This window comes from Xyrauchen texanus, chromosome 7, assembly GCF_025860055.1.
Source record: "Xyrauchen texanus isolate HMW12.3.18 chromosome 7, RBS_HiC_50CHRs, whole genome shotgun sequence".
In the NCBI taxonomy this organism is placed as follows: Eukaryota; Metazoa; Chordata; class Actinopteri; order Cypriniformes; family Catostomidae; genus Xyrauchen; species Xyrauchen texanus.
In genome coordinates, this window is record NC_068282.1 from 2,423,446 (window position 1) to 2,442,482 (window position 19,037).

The 19,037-nt window shown below is 40.9% G+C and overlaps 1 protein-coding gene across 1 annotated transcript in view; it reads left to right on the plus strand.

The window, feature by feature from the left end:
• Positions 1-12,054, plus strand: part of cbfa2t2 (CBFA2/RUNX1 partner transcriptional co-repressor 2) — a 32,965-nt gene extending 20,911 nt beyond the window's left edge. Inside the window, exons 3-11 of the mRNA XM_052130161.1 lie at positions 212-453; positions 544-633; positions 2,109-2,290; positions 4,722-4,969; positions 5,103-5,188; positions 6,124-6,331; positions 7,681-7,749; positions 8,494-8,684; positions 10,779-12,054. Coding sequence (XP_051986121.1) covers positions 212-453; positions 544-633; positions 2,109-2,290; positions 4,722-4,969; positions 5,103-5,188; positions 6,124-6,331; positions 7,681-7,749; positions 8,494-8,684; positions 10,779-11,072 — 1,610 coding nt within the window. The 3' untranslated portion in view covers positions 11,073-12,054. The remainder of the gene's footprint in view (positions 1-211; positions 454-543; positions 634-2,108; positions 2,291-4,721; positions 4,970-5,102; positions 5,189-6,123; positions 6,332-7,680; positions 7,750-8,493; positions 8,685-10,778) is intronic.
• The last annotated feature ends 6,983 nt before the right edge of the window (positions 12,055-19,037 follow it).

Here is a 19,037-nt window from a genome sequence, read left to right on the forward strand (position 1 = left end):
GGTTACACTTTGTTTTTATTTTAATTTTTTATTTTATTGTTCTTTAAAGAAAAGTCTAAAATTCAACATTTCTTATTTTATCGTCTGAGACAACGTTATTTCAAACAAAGATACTATTTACAGTCGGATGGTGTAGTTAGGGGCTAACTGACCTATACTAACCCGTTGAACCTTGACCTCTTGGTTGTCACCTCATTCTCTCCGTCTCCAGTAATCAATGGGATGAATCATTCCCCGCCCACCCTCAACGCCGTTCCCTCGCCACCTCAACGCTACAGCAATGGGCCTTCATCATCGTCATCATCCTCGCTGGCCAATCAGCAGCTTCCTGCGACCTGCGGCGCTCGACAGCTGAGCAAACTCAAGCGCTTTCTCACCACGCTACAGCAGTTCGGCAACGACATCTCACCTGAGATCGGAGAGAGCGTCCGGAACCTCGTGCTCGCTTTGGTGGTACGTCTGTCAAACCGTTACTGGTGTGTTACATGCAAGCACAGGTGTGTCGTTGGAGGTGAATTCATTCACTATCTCTTTCTCACACAGAATTCGACAGTTACTATCGAAGAGTTTCATTCCAGACTGCAAGAGGCGACAAACTTCCCCTTGAGACCCTTCGTCATACCGTTCCTGAAGGTAAATGACCATTAAAGGAAAAGTTCCCCCTGAACCGACAATCCTGACATTTATTCACTCTGATATAAACATGTTCATTTTGGAACAGCAATAAGATATTTTTTTTATCACGTGACTTGTGGAGCGCGTTACCATGGAGATATAGCGCGTGTGGAGGCTTCACGCTATTCTCCGCGGCATCCACGCACAACTCATCACACGCCCCACCGAGAGCACGAACCACATTATAGCAACCACGAGGAGGTTACCCCATGTGACTCTACCCTCCCTAGCAACCGGGCCAATTTGGTTGCTTAGGAGACTCGGCTGTAGTCACTCAGCACCAACTAGCGAACTCCAGGGGTGTTAGCCAGCATCTTTACCACTGAGCCCCCACAATATAATGCTTTAATAACATTTTCCAAGCAAAGACTTCCACAGTATTAAGATAGAAATGCACTAAAATATCACCAATTCAAGTAACATTAAACATTTCCTTAAAGTCTAAGGGGGAGTTTGACTAATGAATCTTTGAATCGTTTTTATTGAACCAAATAATTTCTTCCCAATGCTCAAATAAATGTGCAGTACTGAGGGAGTTTTAGTTTACAGTTTTGACAGGGTTGCATTTAGGCATTCAAGTCAAAATGCAACTTTAAATAAAATATTTTTACGTTTTCAGTATTGTCTCGAGGTTTCAACATTTTCCCCCTTGCGTTAGCCAAAGGGTTTGACAGAGCACAGCGTGTCAGATGTACTTTATATCTTAATGTTCACATTAGTAATCAAATTCACCTGCTAAATATCTTTGAGGAGTTGCACTGCTGGGTCCGTTTGATTCATCTCGGCATCTTCAGGACTGTTTCCTTTCCATCCTCATTGTAACTGAAGATTTACGGACTGTTTTGATGGAGATGTTGGTGATGAGCGCGGTGTGGGCTGTAATAGCGAACAGACCATTGTGCTATGCTGACCAGATGCCTCGGGCTCAATCTGCTTTGCGTTTGTATGCGCCGCGCGGTCTGTCGAGGAACGAATCCATCTAGCCCTAATCTTTGCTTTTATCAGTTAAAAATGCAAAAAATGTGGAGGTCTGTGATTAGTCGACTTTAAGACACTTAAGCAAATCCTTGTCAAGTGGCTTTGACTGCTAACAATATAGCAGAAATACTGCAAGCTGATTGGAGAGACGGGCCCCTGGAGCAACTTTGGCCCCCATTAAAAACATTCTCCAAAAATCTGAATAACAGCCTGAAATGATTTATGCACAATAAATGTGCTTATAAAGTCCAACAAATATTGTTCTTACTTGGGTTGCAATGATGTGTGACTACAAATCAATTTAAGTTTGTACGTTTTTGGTACATGCCCAAAAACATGAAATTACAATGTAATGCCAACCTGCTGTAATGCCATAGTAACTCTTCTATGTGATACTCCAAACATATCTTTGTTTATTGTCATTTCCATCATGTTTCTCATATGTTGTCCTGCAGGCTAACCTGCCCTTACTGCAGAGGGAGCTGTTGCACTGCGCTCGAGCTGCTAAACAGACTCCAGCACAGTATCTGTCCCAACACGAACATCTGCTGCTCAGCACCGCCGTACCATCACCTGCCGACTCAACCGAACTTCTGCTGGAGCCCAGTGATGCCACCAAACGACACAGTCCCAACAGGTAAACACACACTATACACATACCACAACAATTAAGTACTAGTATACTATTAGTAAGTATTTAGCCTTTTAGTAATGATCATTTAAAATGTAGAGTTACAATAACTGCGCTGGATTGATCTTGTTGAGGTAACTCAATTATACAAGATTCGATTTGTGTGTAAAGACGAAGTTATTTTGATTCAAGTCAAATTTTATGTTCTATTTAAACAACTTTCCCTCTTAAGCTGACAACTAAAAATAATAAGGCATCACGAACACGTACTTTTTAAAGTTAAAACAACAAGATTTTTTACACAGCTATCAGATGATATACAGTGTCAAGAAAAAGTATGTGAGCCCCTTGGAATTAGCTGGTTTTCTGCATTAATTGCTCATAAAATCTCATCTTCATTAAAGTCTCGAGTATAGACAAACACAGTGTGCTTAAGCTAACAACACACATCACATTAAATATTTACAGTGCTGTGGAAAAGTATCCCTAGGCTAAAGATGACAAAAAAAGCTATTTAGAGGCACGAGTTGGCAAACCTGGCATACAATTAATGAAACGAGATTGGAGGTGTGGGTTAGTGCTACTTTGACTTATAAAAAGCACTCAAACATTTTGAGTTTGCTATTCACAAGAAGCATCTTCTGACGTGGAGCATGCCTCACAAAAAAGAAATCTCAGAAGACCTACGATCAAAAATTGTTGCTTTGCATAAAGTTGGAAAGTGTTACAATGTTATCTTGAAGAGTTTAGATATTCATCTGTCCACAGTTAGACAAACTGTCTATAAATGAGATGATTTAGTACTATAGGTACTCTCACTAGAAGTGGCCGTTAGATATTCATCTGTCCACAGTTAGACAAACTGTCTATAAATGAGATGATTTAGTACTATAGGTACTCTCACTAGAAGTGGGCGTTAGATATTCATCCGTCCACAGTTAGACAAACTGTCTATAAATGAGATGATTTAGTACTATAGGTACTCCCACTAGAAGTGGCCGTTAGATATTCATCTGTCTACAGTTAGACACACTGTCTATAAATGGAGATGATTTAGTACTATAGGTACTCTCACTAGAAGTGGCCGTTAGATATTCATCTGTCCACAGTTACATTTACATTTACATTTATGTATTCGGCAGACGCTTTTATCCAAAGCGACTTACAGTGCACTTATTACAGGGACAATCCCCCTGGAGCAACCTGGAGTTAAGTGTCTTGCTCAAGGACACAATGGTGGTTGCTGTGGGGCTCTTACCAGCGTCCTTCTGATTACCAGATTACCAGTTATGTGCTTAGACCACTCCATCACCACCACTCCGACAGTTAGACAAACTGTCTATAAATGGAGGTGATTTAGTACTATAGGTACTCTCACTAGAAGTGGCCGTTAGATATTCATCTGTCCACAATTAGACAAACTGTCTATAAATGGAGGTGATTTAGTACTATAGGTACTCTCACTAGAAGTGGCCATTAGATATTCATCTGTCCACAATTAGACAAACTGTCTATAAATGGAGGTGATTTAGTACTATAGGTACTCTCACTAGAAGTGGCCGTTAGATATTCATCTGTCCACAGTTAGACAAACTGTCTATAAATGGAGATGATTTAGTACTATAGGTACTCTCACTAGAAGTGGCCGTTAGATATTCATCCGTCCACAGTTAGACACACTGTCTATAAATGGAGCTGATTTAGTACTATAGGTACTCTCACTTGAAGTGGCTGCCCAGTCAAGATGACACAAAGGGAACACCACAGAATGCTCAATGAGGAAAAAAGGAACACTAGAGTGAGCAATAAATATTTGAAGGAATCATTGGAACTGGTTAACATCTCAATAGATGTTCCTAGAATAGATAATTCCTTATGAACGTTGTGCAGGTTTAATCCGCAGCTACCGGAAACACTTGGTTGAGGTTATTGCTGCCAAAGGAGGATCGACCAGTTATTAAACCCAAGGGTTCACTTACTTTTTCACAGAACTATGTATGTTTAATGGGATGTGTTCAATAAAGACATTAAAGTTTATAATTGTTTGTGTGTTGTTAAACACATTGTCTTTGTCTATACTTGTGACTTTGATGAAGATTAGATCACATTTAATGAGCAATTAATACAGAAAACCAGCTAATTACAAAGGGTTCACATACTTTTTTCGCATATATTGGCTAATGTACAGTCAACTGGTTTTGTTTGTGTTTATATTGTGAAAATGACCATCTGATTGCTCGTTAACCAGCTTATTACAAGACTAGCTTACTTGTAGAGGTCGCAGAGTGATTCAAGAAGCGAATGCTGAAATATCGCTTTATCCTTAAATGTGCGGGAAATATAAAACTGTTGGATGGCACGATTGACCAATCAGTAACCATGGTAACGCCATAGTACAAGTTTAATTATAATTTATTTATTTATTTTCTCTCATCAGAGGTAAAGAAAATGGTTTTCACGAGCGCCCCCCTGCGCCACTGGAACCTCCAGCCAAACGAATCTGCACCATTAGCCCCGCCCCCAGACACAGCCCCGCCCACCCACTCCAGCTCCCCATCCAGATTCACCCGACCCCGCCCCCTCTCCAACACTACGCCATGGATGACATCACCACCCCTCACCTGTACAGAGAACCGCATCGTGTACTAGAACTGAGAGAACTGAAGGACAGGCCGCGACTGCCAGGTACATCAAACATCCCCAACAAAAAACCTCTGCATTTTACCATTATTTTCCAAACACAGCAGTATTTCATTTCAGATTACTTTGGAAGACTTGTGAAGTTCTGACCTGTGCTTTTTGTTGTTGTGTTTATCAGGCAGTAATGGGAGTTACCGTGAGGAACCTGTAGATCACAGACTGACCGAGAGAGAATGGGCCGAAGAATGGCGACACCTTGATCATGTGAGTCTCAGATTAATCCACTTTGAAAGGATGGTTCACTCCAAAATGGAAAGGAGATGTTATGTAGAATGTTAGCCACCATCACTATTCACTTTCATCGTATAGAGTGTGGTCAACACTTAATATAGTAGTGTTTCAATTGTCAAATCGAATCTTCTTATTGAACAAATCAATGCAGTTAACTTCTACTGTTCCTGTAGGGAACAACTCTACAATCAGCTGAAAGAGTAACTCAATTACTCTCATCTTAACACAGATGAAACACTCACTTGTTGCCAATTACTAGCATAAAAATATAATTGTATTCGTGAGGAAAGACTCGAGTCACTGAGATGAATCAAAATATCCACCGCTACTTCAAAATTTCTCCTCTTGTGATGTACAAAGTCATACAGGGCGAGCAGGGCTGGACTGGGAAGCAGTCCCATAGCAACTGGCACAAACTGTTTTGGGGGGTGGGGGTTTCGCTGTCCTTTTCTTCATTACCCGGAGGCTCATTTTAGCTTGTCGCGGCCCATTCGGTCCGTTTCGCGGCCGACCCACCATCCTGCTCGGTTCTCCCGATGGCCAGTCCACCCCTGATCGGCCCCAAAGTGCGTCGACCCACTGGGAAATGCCCGGTATGCCAGATTACCAGTTCAGCCCTGATTGTGAGTAAATTACACAATTATAATTTTGGGGTGAACTGTCCCTTCAATTCACTTTCTATTAGGAGTTGCACGACTATTATTATTTTCCGACTAGGCGTCCAGAACATCTGAAGTCGACAAAGACCGAAAGCATCGACTTGTGTCCGAGCAAGTTTGCTAATCTAAATTTGCATTTACAAATGAATGTAAAACTTTCTCAAAAACACCTTTTTTTTGTTATTTTGTTGTTGGTGATAGTGTTATGAGCGAGCATGCAAATGTTCTGTGATTGTTCTCTAATTGTAGGTGTTAAATTGCATCGTGGATATGGTGGAGAAGACACGGCGCTCTGTTAGCGTTCTGCGACGCTGTCAGGAGTCTGATCGCGAGGAGCTTAGTTATTGGCTGCGGCGCTCAAACCAACACGACGACGGACGCAAGAACGGAGTCGCTGCAGGGAACGTACCCTTCGCCAAAACACACAGCCCTCTGTCTGCAGAGGGAGTCAACTCAGGTGAGTCGTTCAGTTGATTCAGCTTTGATTTGGATTTGTGAATGAATTTCTAATGGAAGGGACTTTGTTGTGATGTGGACAGAGAATAAATCTACCATGGTTACTACAGTACCTCTAAAAACACTGTAGTTGTCAGATTCAATCAGTATTGACTTGTTTTTAGCATTGTTGAATGTGGAGGGGGCATGGTAGCTCGGCGAGTAATGATGCTGACTATTACCCCTGGAGTCGTGAGTTTGAATCCAGGGTGTGCTGAGTGACTCCAGCCAGGTCTCCTAGGCAACCAAATTGGCCCGGTTGCTAGGGAGGGTAGAGTCACATGGGGTAACCTTCTCGTGGTCTTGATGCAAAAATGCGTCCTCGTGTTGTGTTGTCTACTAAAGGGTTGGTTTGTTCTCTGTATAAGCTGCTCGTTGTCTATACAGCTGGAGTTTCACTTACTGCCCCCTGGAGAAAAAATGTGGTACTACAAGCTTGATTTGCTTATATGGAAGGAATCTTCCCTTTTTCGTTCTGATACAGGATTAATTTCATTAATTTTTAATTAACGCATTATTTTGTATATAATTAATTGCACTGAATTATCGCGTTAAATTGAATTGAAGTTCAATTGCCCTAATTTAATGTTAATTTGCATGTTCACACAGATCACCCTAATGATGACATCACACCAAACAACTACTTGCAACAAAACAACATAAATAACACATCAAATGAGCTAAAACCTCTATGAATTATTAATAACAACTCTTTAAATGCCCCCATATGTTCCCTTTGACAAAGGAAACATAATTACAATTTTGAGTTAACATTTAAGTCTAATGGATTTTTAATGGACACTTGAGTTACGAGCCCAAAACTTGACATTTCAAGTAAAGTTTAAATAAGACAACTTGATTTTTTTCAGTGATGACAACATTTTGGTTAGTTAGGAAAACACGGACTTCAATAAAGGGTAAAAAAATGCCCTTGAAATTCAGTTCCAAGGAGCGAATATCAAACTTTAATAAAACAGCTAATTTCTACACTGCCGTCTACAGTACAAGATGTATAAAACAAGTGGAGTATATGTGCCTTTATATGAGCATATATGTGTGTATTTTTGTGTTTGAGTGCCTGCTGATAGAGCAGGTGTTGGTGTATTTGCTCCAGACTGCTACAGAAAGAGAGCATGTTTTCTCTGGCTCGCGTTCCTCACCGCCATCTGTAACCAAATACTGCCCAACAATGAGTCTCAAACTTCATAAAATCATCCATTCCTTACATGCTTCATATATGTCCATCATGCATCGTTTTGAAATGTTTGTGTGATATATTTGCATCATAAATGTGTTGGTTTACCTTCACAGACTCACAGAGGGAGCTCCCAATGCGTGCCGGCTCTGGCTACGTGCCTGATGAGATCTGGAGGAAAGCCGGTAAGGGTGGCAACCCAGATGCACCATGGGAATCCTGTTTTCTCCCAGAACACCTGTTCATTAGTTTTACAGTCATGTTTCTCATTAATCGCACTTGCAGAATTGAAACAAGCTCTTTTGATGCACACACGTTTTTGACCAAATTCTATTTTCCTGATGTACTGTAATAAAATGTTTCTTTCATCTGACATGGTGACTTTTCCTCCAATTGCCATCTGAATACACATCAAATTAAAAAATAAAATGGGAATTGAGTCCACGGTGTTGTAAAACATTTTTTTGGTGAAAAATAATAATTTAATCATGTCTAAATATATATCCAAATGCATAATTTGTGATACATTTTAGAATTACTATACAGTAGGTGGCTGCACAGAACACGGTCGCCATCTACTGGCTATTATTGTCATAACATGATTTTTAATTTTCATGTTATTTTTATTTTTTCACCAGTTGGCAGCAATCTGCCTCTAATTCATGTCACATTCTCATGTTTAAATGAGCTTCACTGTGGTAAAGTTAAAAAATATATGCTTATTTGCATATGCAAATGAATGGTGAAATCGAGAAATGTATAACATAAAATCCCAAAAGAGTGCATGATTTTATTATTTTTACTTCTGGGTAGAAGAAATGTTTTCATTACCTTGACCAGCATAAAGACATAAAGTGTAGATTACTCAACGTATTAGTACTGAACCACAATATTATAAATATAACCAAACGACCATGTGGCCTCTACAGAGGAGGCGGTGAACGAGGTCAAGCGGCAGGCGATGGATGAGGTTCAGAAGGCCGTGGCTGAGGCTGACCAGAAAGCATTCGAGATGATCACAGCTGAGAGAGCGAAGATGGAGAAAACTCTCGCTGAGGCCAAAAGGAAAGCCACTGAAGACGCCATACAGGTCATCAACGAACAAGAAGACTCGAGTGAGGTGAGTGTGGCGCTTTCATACTCTTAATCAAAGATTAAAGCCATTTTGAACAGTGGAACACTAGCTTACTACTTACTGCGCAATGTACACTTTATACTACTGCTTATTAGTTGTTGTTTTTTTTAAAGGGCACCTATTATGGCATTTAAAATTTTCCTAATATTGTTTTGGGAGTCCCCAACAACAGTTTTACATGCATGCAATGACAAAAAACACTTTTGATGTCTTATAATATGTATTTATGGTTACCCGATTTGCTCACTGACTCCCAAATGATTCGTTCAACGACTCATTTTTCCAAACCCCTCCTTTGCGTGACGCTAATCTGCGGTGATTGGTCAGATGACCCAGTCAGTTGTGATTGGTATACTCTGTGCAGAGATTGTTGGAAACGGAACGCCCATCACCGCTTTGTAGTAAAAAAATCAAAATCAGAGAAGGAATTTGAGTTGATTTATGTTAGCGATCATAGCCCAAAGTTCGGTGGTAAACACCCAATCAGTTATTGTTTGCGTTAGCCCAACGCATAAACATATTGGTAAAGCACTGCATTACTACAAGCTATTGCTCTATTCTTTATGACAACTCCAATAACATCGACAAACACTTCACATATTTCAAAAACATTGACATTGGAGACCTAGAAGCTGCGCTGAGCGTAACGTACATAACACACACAAATACTTATTAACATGCTAAAAAACACATAAAAGCAACAATTATTAATAATACTTACAGGTTGTGATTCGGAGGAGGAAGCTGATCCAAATAAACTTGGTACTGAACCTTCCTTCAGTATCAACTGGCTCGCGAATCCACACTTGAAAGCAATCGTCATTAAAATGAGGCGAACACAGCACAAGGTTCGGGCTATACTTGTGTGGTATAGTTGTAAATATAAACTCTAGCCACTGATTCTTCACATGCTCGTCCCTGGGCAGTGAAAAAAATGTCGCTTTTGATATGCACTTCAGAACACAGCGTCTTGTTGTCGACATGATGTTTTCAAGTTTTCCCTGGTGTCTGCGCGCGCAATGAGTGGCCGCGGCCAATTTGATCATTTTTCGTCTTGACGTCACAACGAAAAGGAAAATGACTCATTGGAAAAACGATTCATTACATTGACTCAGACTCGACTCCTACTTTTGAGAGACAATAACTTTTTTTACGGTGAACTTTCATATATAAAACTTTGCAGGATGTTTTTGTTCACTTAAATCTGTGTTACACACTACATGAAAGGTCATTTTCAGAATTCCATAATAGGTGCCCTTTTAATACTGTAGTATGTGGATTGGTACACATTACGCAACATAAAAGCTATATACTAGCTTACTGCTTACTGAACACTGCACAATATTAACTGTTTACTGCTTACTTTTTTGGGGGGGAAATTACTATTTATTATTCATTTTTTGTTTATTAAGTGAAAGGCTTCAAACAATGCCTTTACCTTATTGCTGGTTCTGTTCAGAAAGCGCAATCTAGTTATTATTTTAGAAATAAAAACTTTTATTTTGCATTAAATTTTAATTCCAAATGTGCTTTTAAGTCCTCGTGGTGGCGTAGTGACTCGCCTCAATCCGGGTGGCGGAGGACGAATCCCAGCTGCCTCAATGTATGAGACCGTCAACCCGCGCATCTTATGACGTGGCTTGTTGAGCGTGTTACCGTGGAGACGTAGCGCGTGTGGAGGCTTCACGCTATTCTCCGCGGTATCCACGCACAACTCACCACATGTCCCACTGAGAGCGACCACGAGGAGGTTACCCCATGTGACTCTACCCTCCCTAGCAACCGGGCCAATTTGGTTGCTTAGGAGAGTCACTTAGTCACTCAGCACACCCTGGATTCGAACTAGCGAACTCCAGGGGTTGTAGCCAGCGTCTTTACCACTGAGCTGAAACATTGCGAACATGCACTGTTGCATTTCTGTCAATTAAAACCAGCAAAAAAGGACCCATTCTAAATCTGATTTACTTGCCAAAGCGAATTTACTCCTATTTGGTTCTTGGCGAGTGTTCACTTTGGTTGGAACGTGTTACCGATCGTCTATCAAACATCATCTTACGCTATTTCTCTTTCTCTCTTAAGTGTTGTTGGAACTGCGGCCGTAAAGCCAGCGAGACCTGCAGCGGATGCAACGCGGCACGTTACTGCGGCTCTTTCTGTCAACACAAAGACTGGGAGCGACACCATCTCATCTGCAGCCCGGGTCTCCAGGCTCAGCCCAAACCCATGTCCGCTCTGAGCACACGAATGCTGGCCAAAGCCCCTGAGAGTGGCCTCATCCCGAGCCCCATCCTGGAGAAAACCTCCAGCACCTCACGAGCGCCCACACCGCCCACACCTGCGTCCTCCTCCACGCCGGACGCCAACGGACACTAGGACGAAAAGTTAGAGTCAGAAGAGTAAACGTCAGAGCGACAGATGGGCAAAATAGACCCGTGACATGATCCGATATTCTGATTCGGAGTAGCTGTTGGATAACTCGCCAATGTGAGATGATTTTGAAGCACATACGGCAAAGAGACGTGCTTGGTGGCAGGGTCTAGCTCGCTTATTTGGTACAAATCACCTGTTGTGATCGAATCAACCTGCACAAACTTTTGTAGTCGTCTTTCTGTGAGTGTTTGTGTGTGTATGTGTGCATGCATGTTGGGTTTCTGCTTGAAAATACAATATCAAAGCAATATAAAATGCAATGCCAAGTGATCATTGAATCATCAACACTATCAATGCTGTGACATGTTCATATTAAATTTCCTTATCAATGACTTAAGACAGTTTATCACTATTATGTAACAAGATTATCAGAATTTAAATGGAAAGTAGGGTATACGTCTATTCATCAAGTGATTTGTGTGAGCTATATGTAAATATACTACTATATGTTAAGTATAGCTACCAAACTCTATATCAGGGTTCCAAACGCACTTTTTTAACGACTTCTAATCATAAAACAGGACAAAGAGGAAACAATTAATTTAAAACCACTTACAAATTAGACCAAAACCAGGTCTTGGTAGTTCTATACGAAACCGCTCTATGTTCTGGTGTTGCCTGTATGTATTGATGTGGTAAACTCTAAAATCTCAGGAGGATGCTATATGTGTATATAGTTATATTTTTCCGCATATAGAGTTGAGCGAAGGTAAAATAAGTCTTTAGTTACTTTCTCTAATTTCCACATTGGTGTCTTCAACTACCTTTGTTTCGTACGGTACTGTACACCAGTTTAAGTATTTTTTTTTTTTTTCATTTTCAAAATGATGTGTAAAATATAACGAAGCAAGAGAATCTTTATTTTCTGAGCTACCTTGTGACATTCATTTTTTTTTTTTCTCTTAAACAATTCTTGAGTATTTAGTAGGCATTAAAATATTAAAATAAAGAATCTAAAACTTCTGCTGGGCTTTTGGTGGTTATTTTTCTTGGTGGTGTTTTTATTTTTTTTTTATAGCTTGATTTTCTATTGTCGAGAAATAAAATTAGCATGATAATTCATGTAATAACGTGTTTAATTATTTTGCTAAATTTTATAAATCTATTTATGTGTTTTATTGCAATAGAGCGTAACCGTCTATTTTCGGAAGTGAAATTCCCATTCATTGATCCTATAGAGGAATTGATTTTCAACTTTAACTTAAAGACAGACCTAGTATGAGCCATCGGTTGTACATTGATGCTTCCGTTGATGACATCTGTCTGCGTTATTTCAACTACATTGTATAAAAATCATGTTTGTTAGCGGAATTCATGGTAAACAACTACATAATCCATCGTACAGCAGAGAAAGATTCACCAATCAGAGAACTGCGTACAACAAATCCGCAAAACGTGCCTTGGAGCGACCGCCCACTCCCATGATGCATTGTGAATGATGTAATCAAGTCAGTCTCCCTTCACCCTTAATCTAATTATATATATATATATATATATATAGGGGCGTAGGAGCAATTTTGAACCTGGGGGGGGACAGGAAATGCTAGGGGGGTTCGGGGGAAATTCCCCGCTTTTTAAAATATTTTTAATATATATAAAGCACTTAAATGCTCATTTCTAATGACTTTTCGGAACAGACTGTACTACTTAGTTTGGTTGTAAGAGGGTATATGCAGTGACAGACTGGGTAGATTATAAAAACAGAGAGAAGCAATCTAATATAACTACAACCAAATGACTACATACCATGAACTGTACAAAAACATACTTTATTTAATAAAGAACACATAAATGAAAACACACCATTTAGAAGATGATCGGGCTGGGACAGAGCCTTGTGATAAAGAGGTTGGCAATGGAGAGAGGCTGAGGCAGAGCCTGGTGATGGATGGAGACTGAGTTGATGTTGATAACACAAATCCATCCATCCATCCATCTTCAACCGCTTATCCGAAGTCGGGTCACGGGGGCAGCTGCTCCAGCAGGGGGCCCCAAACTTCCCTATCCCGAGCCACATTAACCAGCTCTGACTGGGCGACCCCGAGGCGTTCCCAGGCCAGTGTGGAGATGTAATCTCTCCACCTAGTCCTGGGTCTTCCCCGAGGCCTCCTCCCAGCTGGACGTGCCTGAAACACCTCCCTAGGGAGGCGGACAGGGGGCATCCTTACCAGATGCCCAAACCACCTCAACTGACTCCTTTCAACGCAAAGGAGCAGCGGCTCTACTCGAGCTCCTCACGGATGACTGAGCTCCTCACCCTATCTCTAAGGGAGAAGCCCGCCACCCTTCTGAGGAAGCCCATTTCGGCCGCTTGTACTCGCTGACCTAGTTCTTTCGGTCATGACCCAACCTTCATGACCATAGGTGAGGGTAGGAACAAAAATTGACCGGTAGATCGAGAGCTTTGCCTTTCGGCTCAGCTCTCTTTTCGTGACAACGGTGCGATAGAGCGAGTGCAATACCGCCCCTGCTGCCCCGATTCTCCGGCCAACCTCCCGCTCCATTGTCCCCTCACTCGTGAACAAGACCCCGAGGTACTTGAACTCCTTCACTTGGGGCAAAACCTCATTCCCTACCTGGAGTACACACTCCATCGGTTTCCTGCATAACACAAATCAAACTCTATAAATTGTTATCATAAAAAGCCACTTTACTTAGCGTAGCTTATCATTATAAAGCTTCAGCGATAAACTCATTTTACATTCAAATATATACAGGTGCTGGTCATAAAATTAGAATATCATCAAAAAGTTGATTTATTTCAAGAATTCAACTTAACAGGTGAAACTAATATATTATATAGACTCATTACATGCAAAGTAAGATATTTCAAGACTTTATTTGTTATAATTTTGATGATTATGGCTTACAGCTTATGAAACCCATGAAATCAAAGTCCCAAAAAATAGAATATTACATGAAATCACACAGTAGTTAAACAGTAATACCATGGTCATTGAACCAGCTTTTGGTTCTTTTGGCAGTGTGGGCAGGTGCAAATCCTGCCGGAAAATAAAGCAAGCATGAAGTGCTCTGAAAATGTCCTGGTAGACGGCTGCGTTGACTCTGGATTTAATAAAGCACAGTGGACCAAAGTCCTCTTTTCTGATGAGAGCAAATTTTGCATCTCATGTGGAAATCAAGGTCCCAGAGTCTGGAGGAAGAGAGGAGAGGCACAGAATCCACGTTGCTTGTAGTCCAGTGTGAAGTTTCCACAGTCAGTGATGGTTTGGGGTGCCATGTCATCTGCTGGTGTTGGTCCACTGTGTTTTCTGAAGTTTACCAGGAAGTTTTAGAGCACTTCATGCTTCCTGCTGCTGACCAACGTTATGGAGATGCAGATTTCATTTTCCAACAGGACTTGGCACCTGCACACAGTGCCAAAGCTACCAGTACCTGGTTTAAGGACCATGGCATCCCTGTTCTTAATTGGCCAGCAAACTCGCCTGACCTTAACCCAATAGAAAATCTATGGGGTATTGTGAAGAGGAAGATGCAATATGCCAGACCCAACAATGCAGAAGAGCTGAAGGCCACTATCAGAGCAACCTGGGCTCTCATAACACCTGAGCAGTGCCACAGACTGATCGACTCCATGCCACGCCGCATTGCTGCAGTAATTCAGGCAAAAGGAGCCCCAACTAAGTATTGAGTGCTGTACATGCTCATACTTTACATGTTCATACTTTTTAGTTGGCCAACATTTCTAAAAATCTTTTTTTTGTATTGGTCTTAAGTAATATTCTAATTTTCGGAGATACTGAATTTGGTATTTTCATTAGTTGTCAGTTTTAATCCTCACAATTAAATGAAATAAACATTTGAAATATATCAGTCTGTGTGTAATGAATGAATATAATATCCAAGTTTCACTTTTTGAATGGAATTACTGAAATAAATCAACTTTTTGATGATATTCTAATTATATGACCAGCACCTGTATATTAATCATAAGAACAACTAGTTAAATTAGCTGGACACAGTACCAATGTATTCTGTTATCCTACACAAATGAGCATTCTGTTATATTCCCATTACCTGTGTCTCACTTGGCCCTAACTCTCCCTGTTCTGTGGTCTCTTCATCTCCTGTCTAGGAAAGTAACAAATGTTTGAGGACACAGAACTGGTTTCAATGCAAACTCTGATGACATGCCGTTGGCCTAATTTGATCTAAAGTGCTTTTACTATGTGAATTTTAGAATATACTGTATGTAGCTATCCATTAAACTTACAAGCCCGTTCTCCTCTGTCCTCTTCCTCTTAAAGTACTGTAGGATGCTCATCTCTGTGTGAACAATTTGTGACTAATGTTACTTCTACATAGTTTATGGACACGTATCAATGGCACATTCACACACTCTTGGCTGTTCATCAGCTTTGATAGCATATAGCTAGTTAACTAATTAGCTAACATTTGCCTGTTTTACACAACATAAAATTAGATAGTTTGCTTCTAAGGCTATATTTGACAGTTTCAAAATACAACAAAACTGATGATCAAACTGAAAACCAGCAATCTGCCATTTCATCGGCTGAATTAGCCCAAAAACGGTTCAAAAACCGCCAAAATGCAAACAAAACCACCCAAAATATGTTATCAGTATTTATTTCAGTATTTTTACTTCCACGTTTCCTTTCCTACGTTAACTTACCTCACATTTACATCATACTAGATTTACATACTAGAAATAAAAACACCGGCTGCCGAAGCATACATAAATAAACCGTTTTTAGGTGCATTAGTGCCACCTCCTGGACTGGAGTGTTGCCCTCCTTATAAATAAATGACGCTATCAAAACCTTACGGCTGAAATGACAATATCCTCCACACACACTCGTTTGTAAGGCGGCCTCCTGTATTTTTGCTAGTCGATTTTATTTCATCCAGTGACATGAAGGGTTTTAACTTCATTCATGAGATTTTGGGTAACTGCACAACTGACAGATGTCTTTGAGCACGCCAACGTGTGTGTGCCAGCGTGTGTGTGTGTGTGTGTGTGTGTGTGTGTGTGTGTGTGTGTGTAACCATAGCGACAAAACGATGAAGGAACGCGATCTGTCAGTCAAGAAGATTTTCTAAAACTTTACTCCAGACAGACAAGTGTGGGAGGTTTTACCTTTAGATGCAGAACAGGTTGTCAGCTGCAACTTGAACAGACTGCTGAAGAAAACAGCTGAACGTCTGAACGCAACTTTGTGGAGCATACAGTCTGCGGATCTGTCTAGTACCACGAGCAACGTGACTTTGAATTGGGCGTAGGCCTATTTAAAAGTTACAGAATGGATTCATTTGGAGACTCCGAAATCGGCAGAGATAGGCAGGCAATGCAAAACAAAACCTTACATTGGGAAATAGTGGGGGGGACAAAACTTAGATTTTGAAATGTGGGGGGGACATGTCCCCCCCAGGTATAATGCCTCCTACGCCCCTGTATATATATGTACATATCTGATCACTGTTGCACTTTATTATGATGAAAACATTTTGTAACGTTTTGTAGCGATTTTAGCCATTCTGAAATGTTTGAGACGTTTAATTAGGCATACCTCTTACCAAAACACCGCCCTCCAAAAGGTGCGTACACACTGCCATCGACATCGCGACCGTTGGCGACTAGATGTGGGCGTGTCCAGCGACGCGACAAAGTTGAGACAAGTTCAACTTTATTCAAATGAAGAGCGACTAACGGAAGCGACAGCCAATAGGAGAGAAGACGGGAGAGCTCACGTGATCCTTTCTCTCTCAGCTCCTGCAGTAACGGAAAGATGGATGAAAGGCTAATTCTTGCTATTATCAATTTTCCAGTGCTCTATGATATGTCTCTTCCCACGTACAAGGACATTTTTAAGAAAAATACTGCATGGAACTGTGTATCTGAGATCGAGGGGATTTTGTGGACCCAGACAGACCGGCATTTGCATTTTCGCCGCAGATAAACAACCGCTATGGCAAACAGCACGCCTTGTTTCTCATTCATCTTTGATGTAAAGCATTTTATGTACTGATTCCATTTATATTTAGTCTTTTCCCTCCAAAATGTTTGTTTTTAGCTGCAAGAAAAGCGATTCGCTGTCAACAGCAATGGAATGACATCCGTGAATGTCATTCATAAACGTTACTAGGCAACCAGTAGTGGGAACGCCCACTAGCGACTTCACCGCCAGCCACCTGGCAGTGTGTACGCAGACAGCGTTGAGACCGTCACCATCAAAGTCCTTCCAGCAAGTCTGTCCACTGGTGGCCATCTCACGGAGCTATTTCCGGTCATGCCAGTTCAGCTCCTATCTACTTGAATGGGGAAACACCGAAATTCCCAAAATGGTTGGTGAAGACTACTATCAAAGAACATTTTCAAACCAGCAGTAATATCTGACAACACTGGAATCGTAAATTATGCTTCTTTACCTCAGCTTATGCTATAAAAAAAACAAAACCGCAATGTTCCCAGTTTGTATAGCTAATGCGCATGTGCGTAGTTTAATTGATTGACAGGCGATGTCTGCTTCTAAAAGGCGATTGGCTCTTTTACCTGTAAGGCGGGACTTCCTATCTGCACCAGCTGACCGTTGGTCGTTCAAGTTTCTCCCATTAATTTTAATAGAAGTGGCCCGTCTCTGCTAAATTTTATCTGGTAAACATTACTTGCCGATACGTGTATGTTTTGTTCTACAACATAAATCAAAACACAGTCATATCTCAAACATGAATATTGAAGCCGTACTGAAAACACATGGTGGCTGCAACACCCTGCAACAAGGGGGCTTTTTACCTCAAATATTATCCTTTCACTCATTGGACTGTTATTAAAAAAACTTTTGATGTATTTGTCTTCAAATGCATGTGATAATTTCAGGGATTCTCCGTACTTACATGTATTTGCAACGTTTTAAAACGATTAAATAATATATTAAATTAAATAAAATCAAACTTAAGACACGCACGCTATGATCTCATTGATCAGTAAGTGTTTGGGAGAGTACTGTGGTGGTTGTTGTTGCTGTTTAGTGTTTTGGGAGAAAATAAAGTACCTTATAATGTACCCTTTCTTGGAACAGCAGTTGTGCCTTTTTCTCATTTTTGTCAAACACAAAAGTAGCAAAATGGCGCCCTCAGCTGATGACAACTGTTCAACATGAAGTGTCAAGTAGGTATGCAGACCGGAAAACTCCAAATGGGGGTGAAATCTTCCAAAAATGGCGGGTTATTACAGAAGGGGTGTGGTAACTCCAAAAGGGGGCATCACTTCCACTCACAGTTAAGGTTAGGGAAAGGGTTAGGTAGGGCTCCCTATATCTTTAATGTAATTTGGAGCTCCTGACCCTTTTTGGAGCAATGCCTGCAGCCATATCCTTCTGGAATGATCCGCTTCAGCCAGGGCTGTAGAAGGGAATTCTTGGCCCCCTGACTTTATATTGTTTTGGGCCCCTTTCAATTTAAAAAGTCCAGTCTAATATTTGTTGTGGGCCCCCTTGGACCTGTGGGCCCCTAGAATCATTACCACCTTTCCCCCCTTTATCTACATCCCTGGCTTCAGCCACTATTTAGCAACAATGTCTTCCGATTGGCTAATCGTAGAACGTGTCCTCGGCCCACGGTCACATTTTGAGTGCTGTCACAAGAGACCATTGAGATATCTAACAACACTTGTTTTAATGACATCTTTCTGGCAGAAGGAACATTTACTGCAGGCCTACCATTCCATAAAATATCACTTACAGCACCTTTCATTCTCAAAACAGGGTGATCTGGGAACCATTAAAACTGTACCATGTTAGCCATGGGTTTTCCCAAAATGCCAGTTACTTGGTATCGGTCAGCACTGTCCATGGCTTAATTATTTCAGGTTTTTCTACCTTCTACCACCAGAGAGCAGCAACACATTGGTTTTCCAACTCCTACAAATAA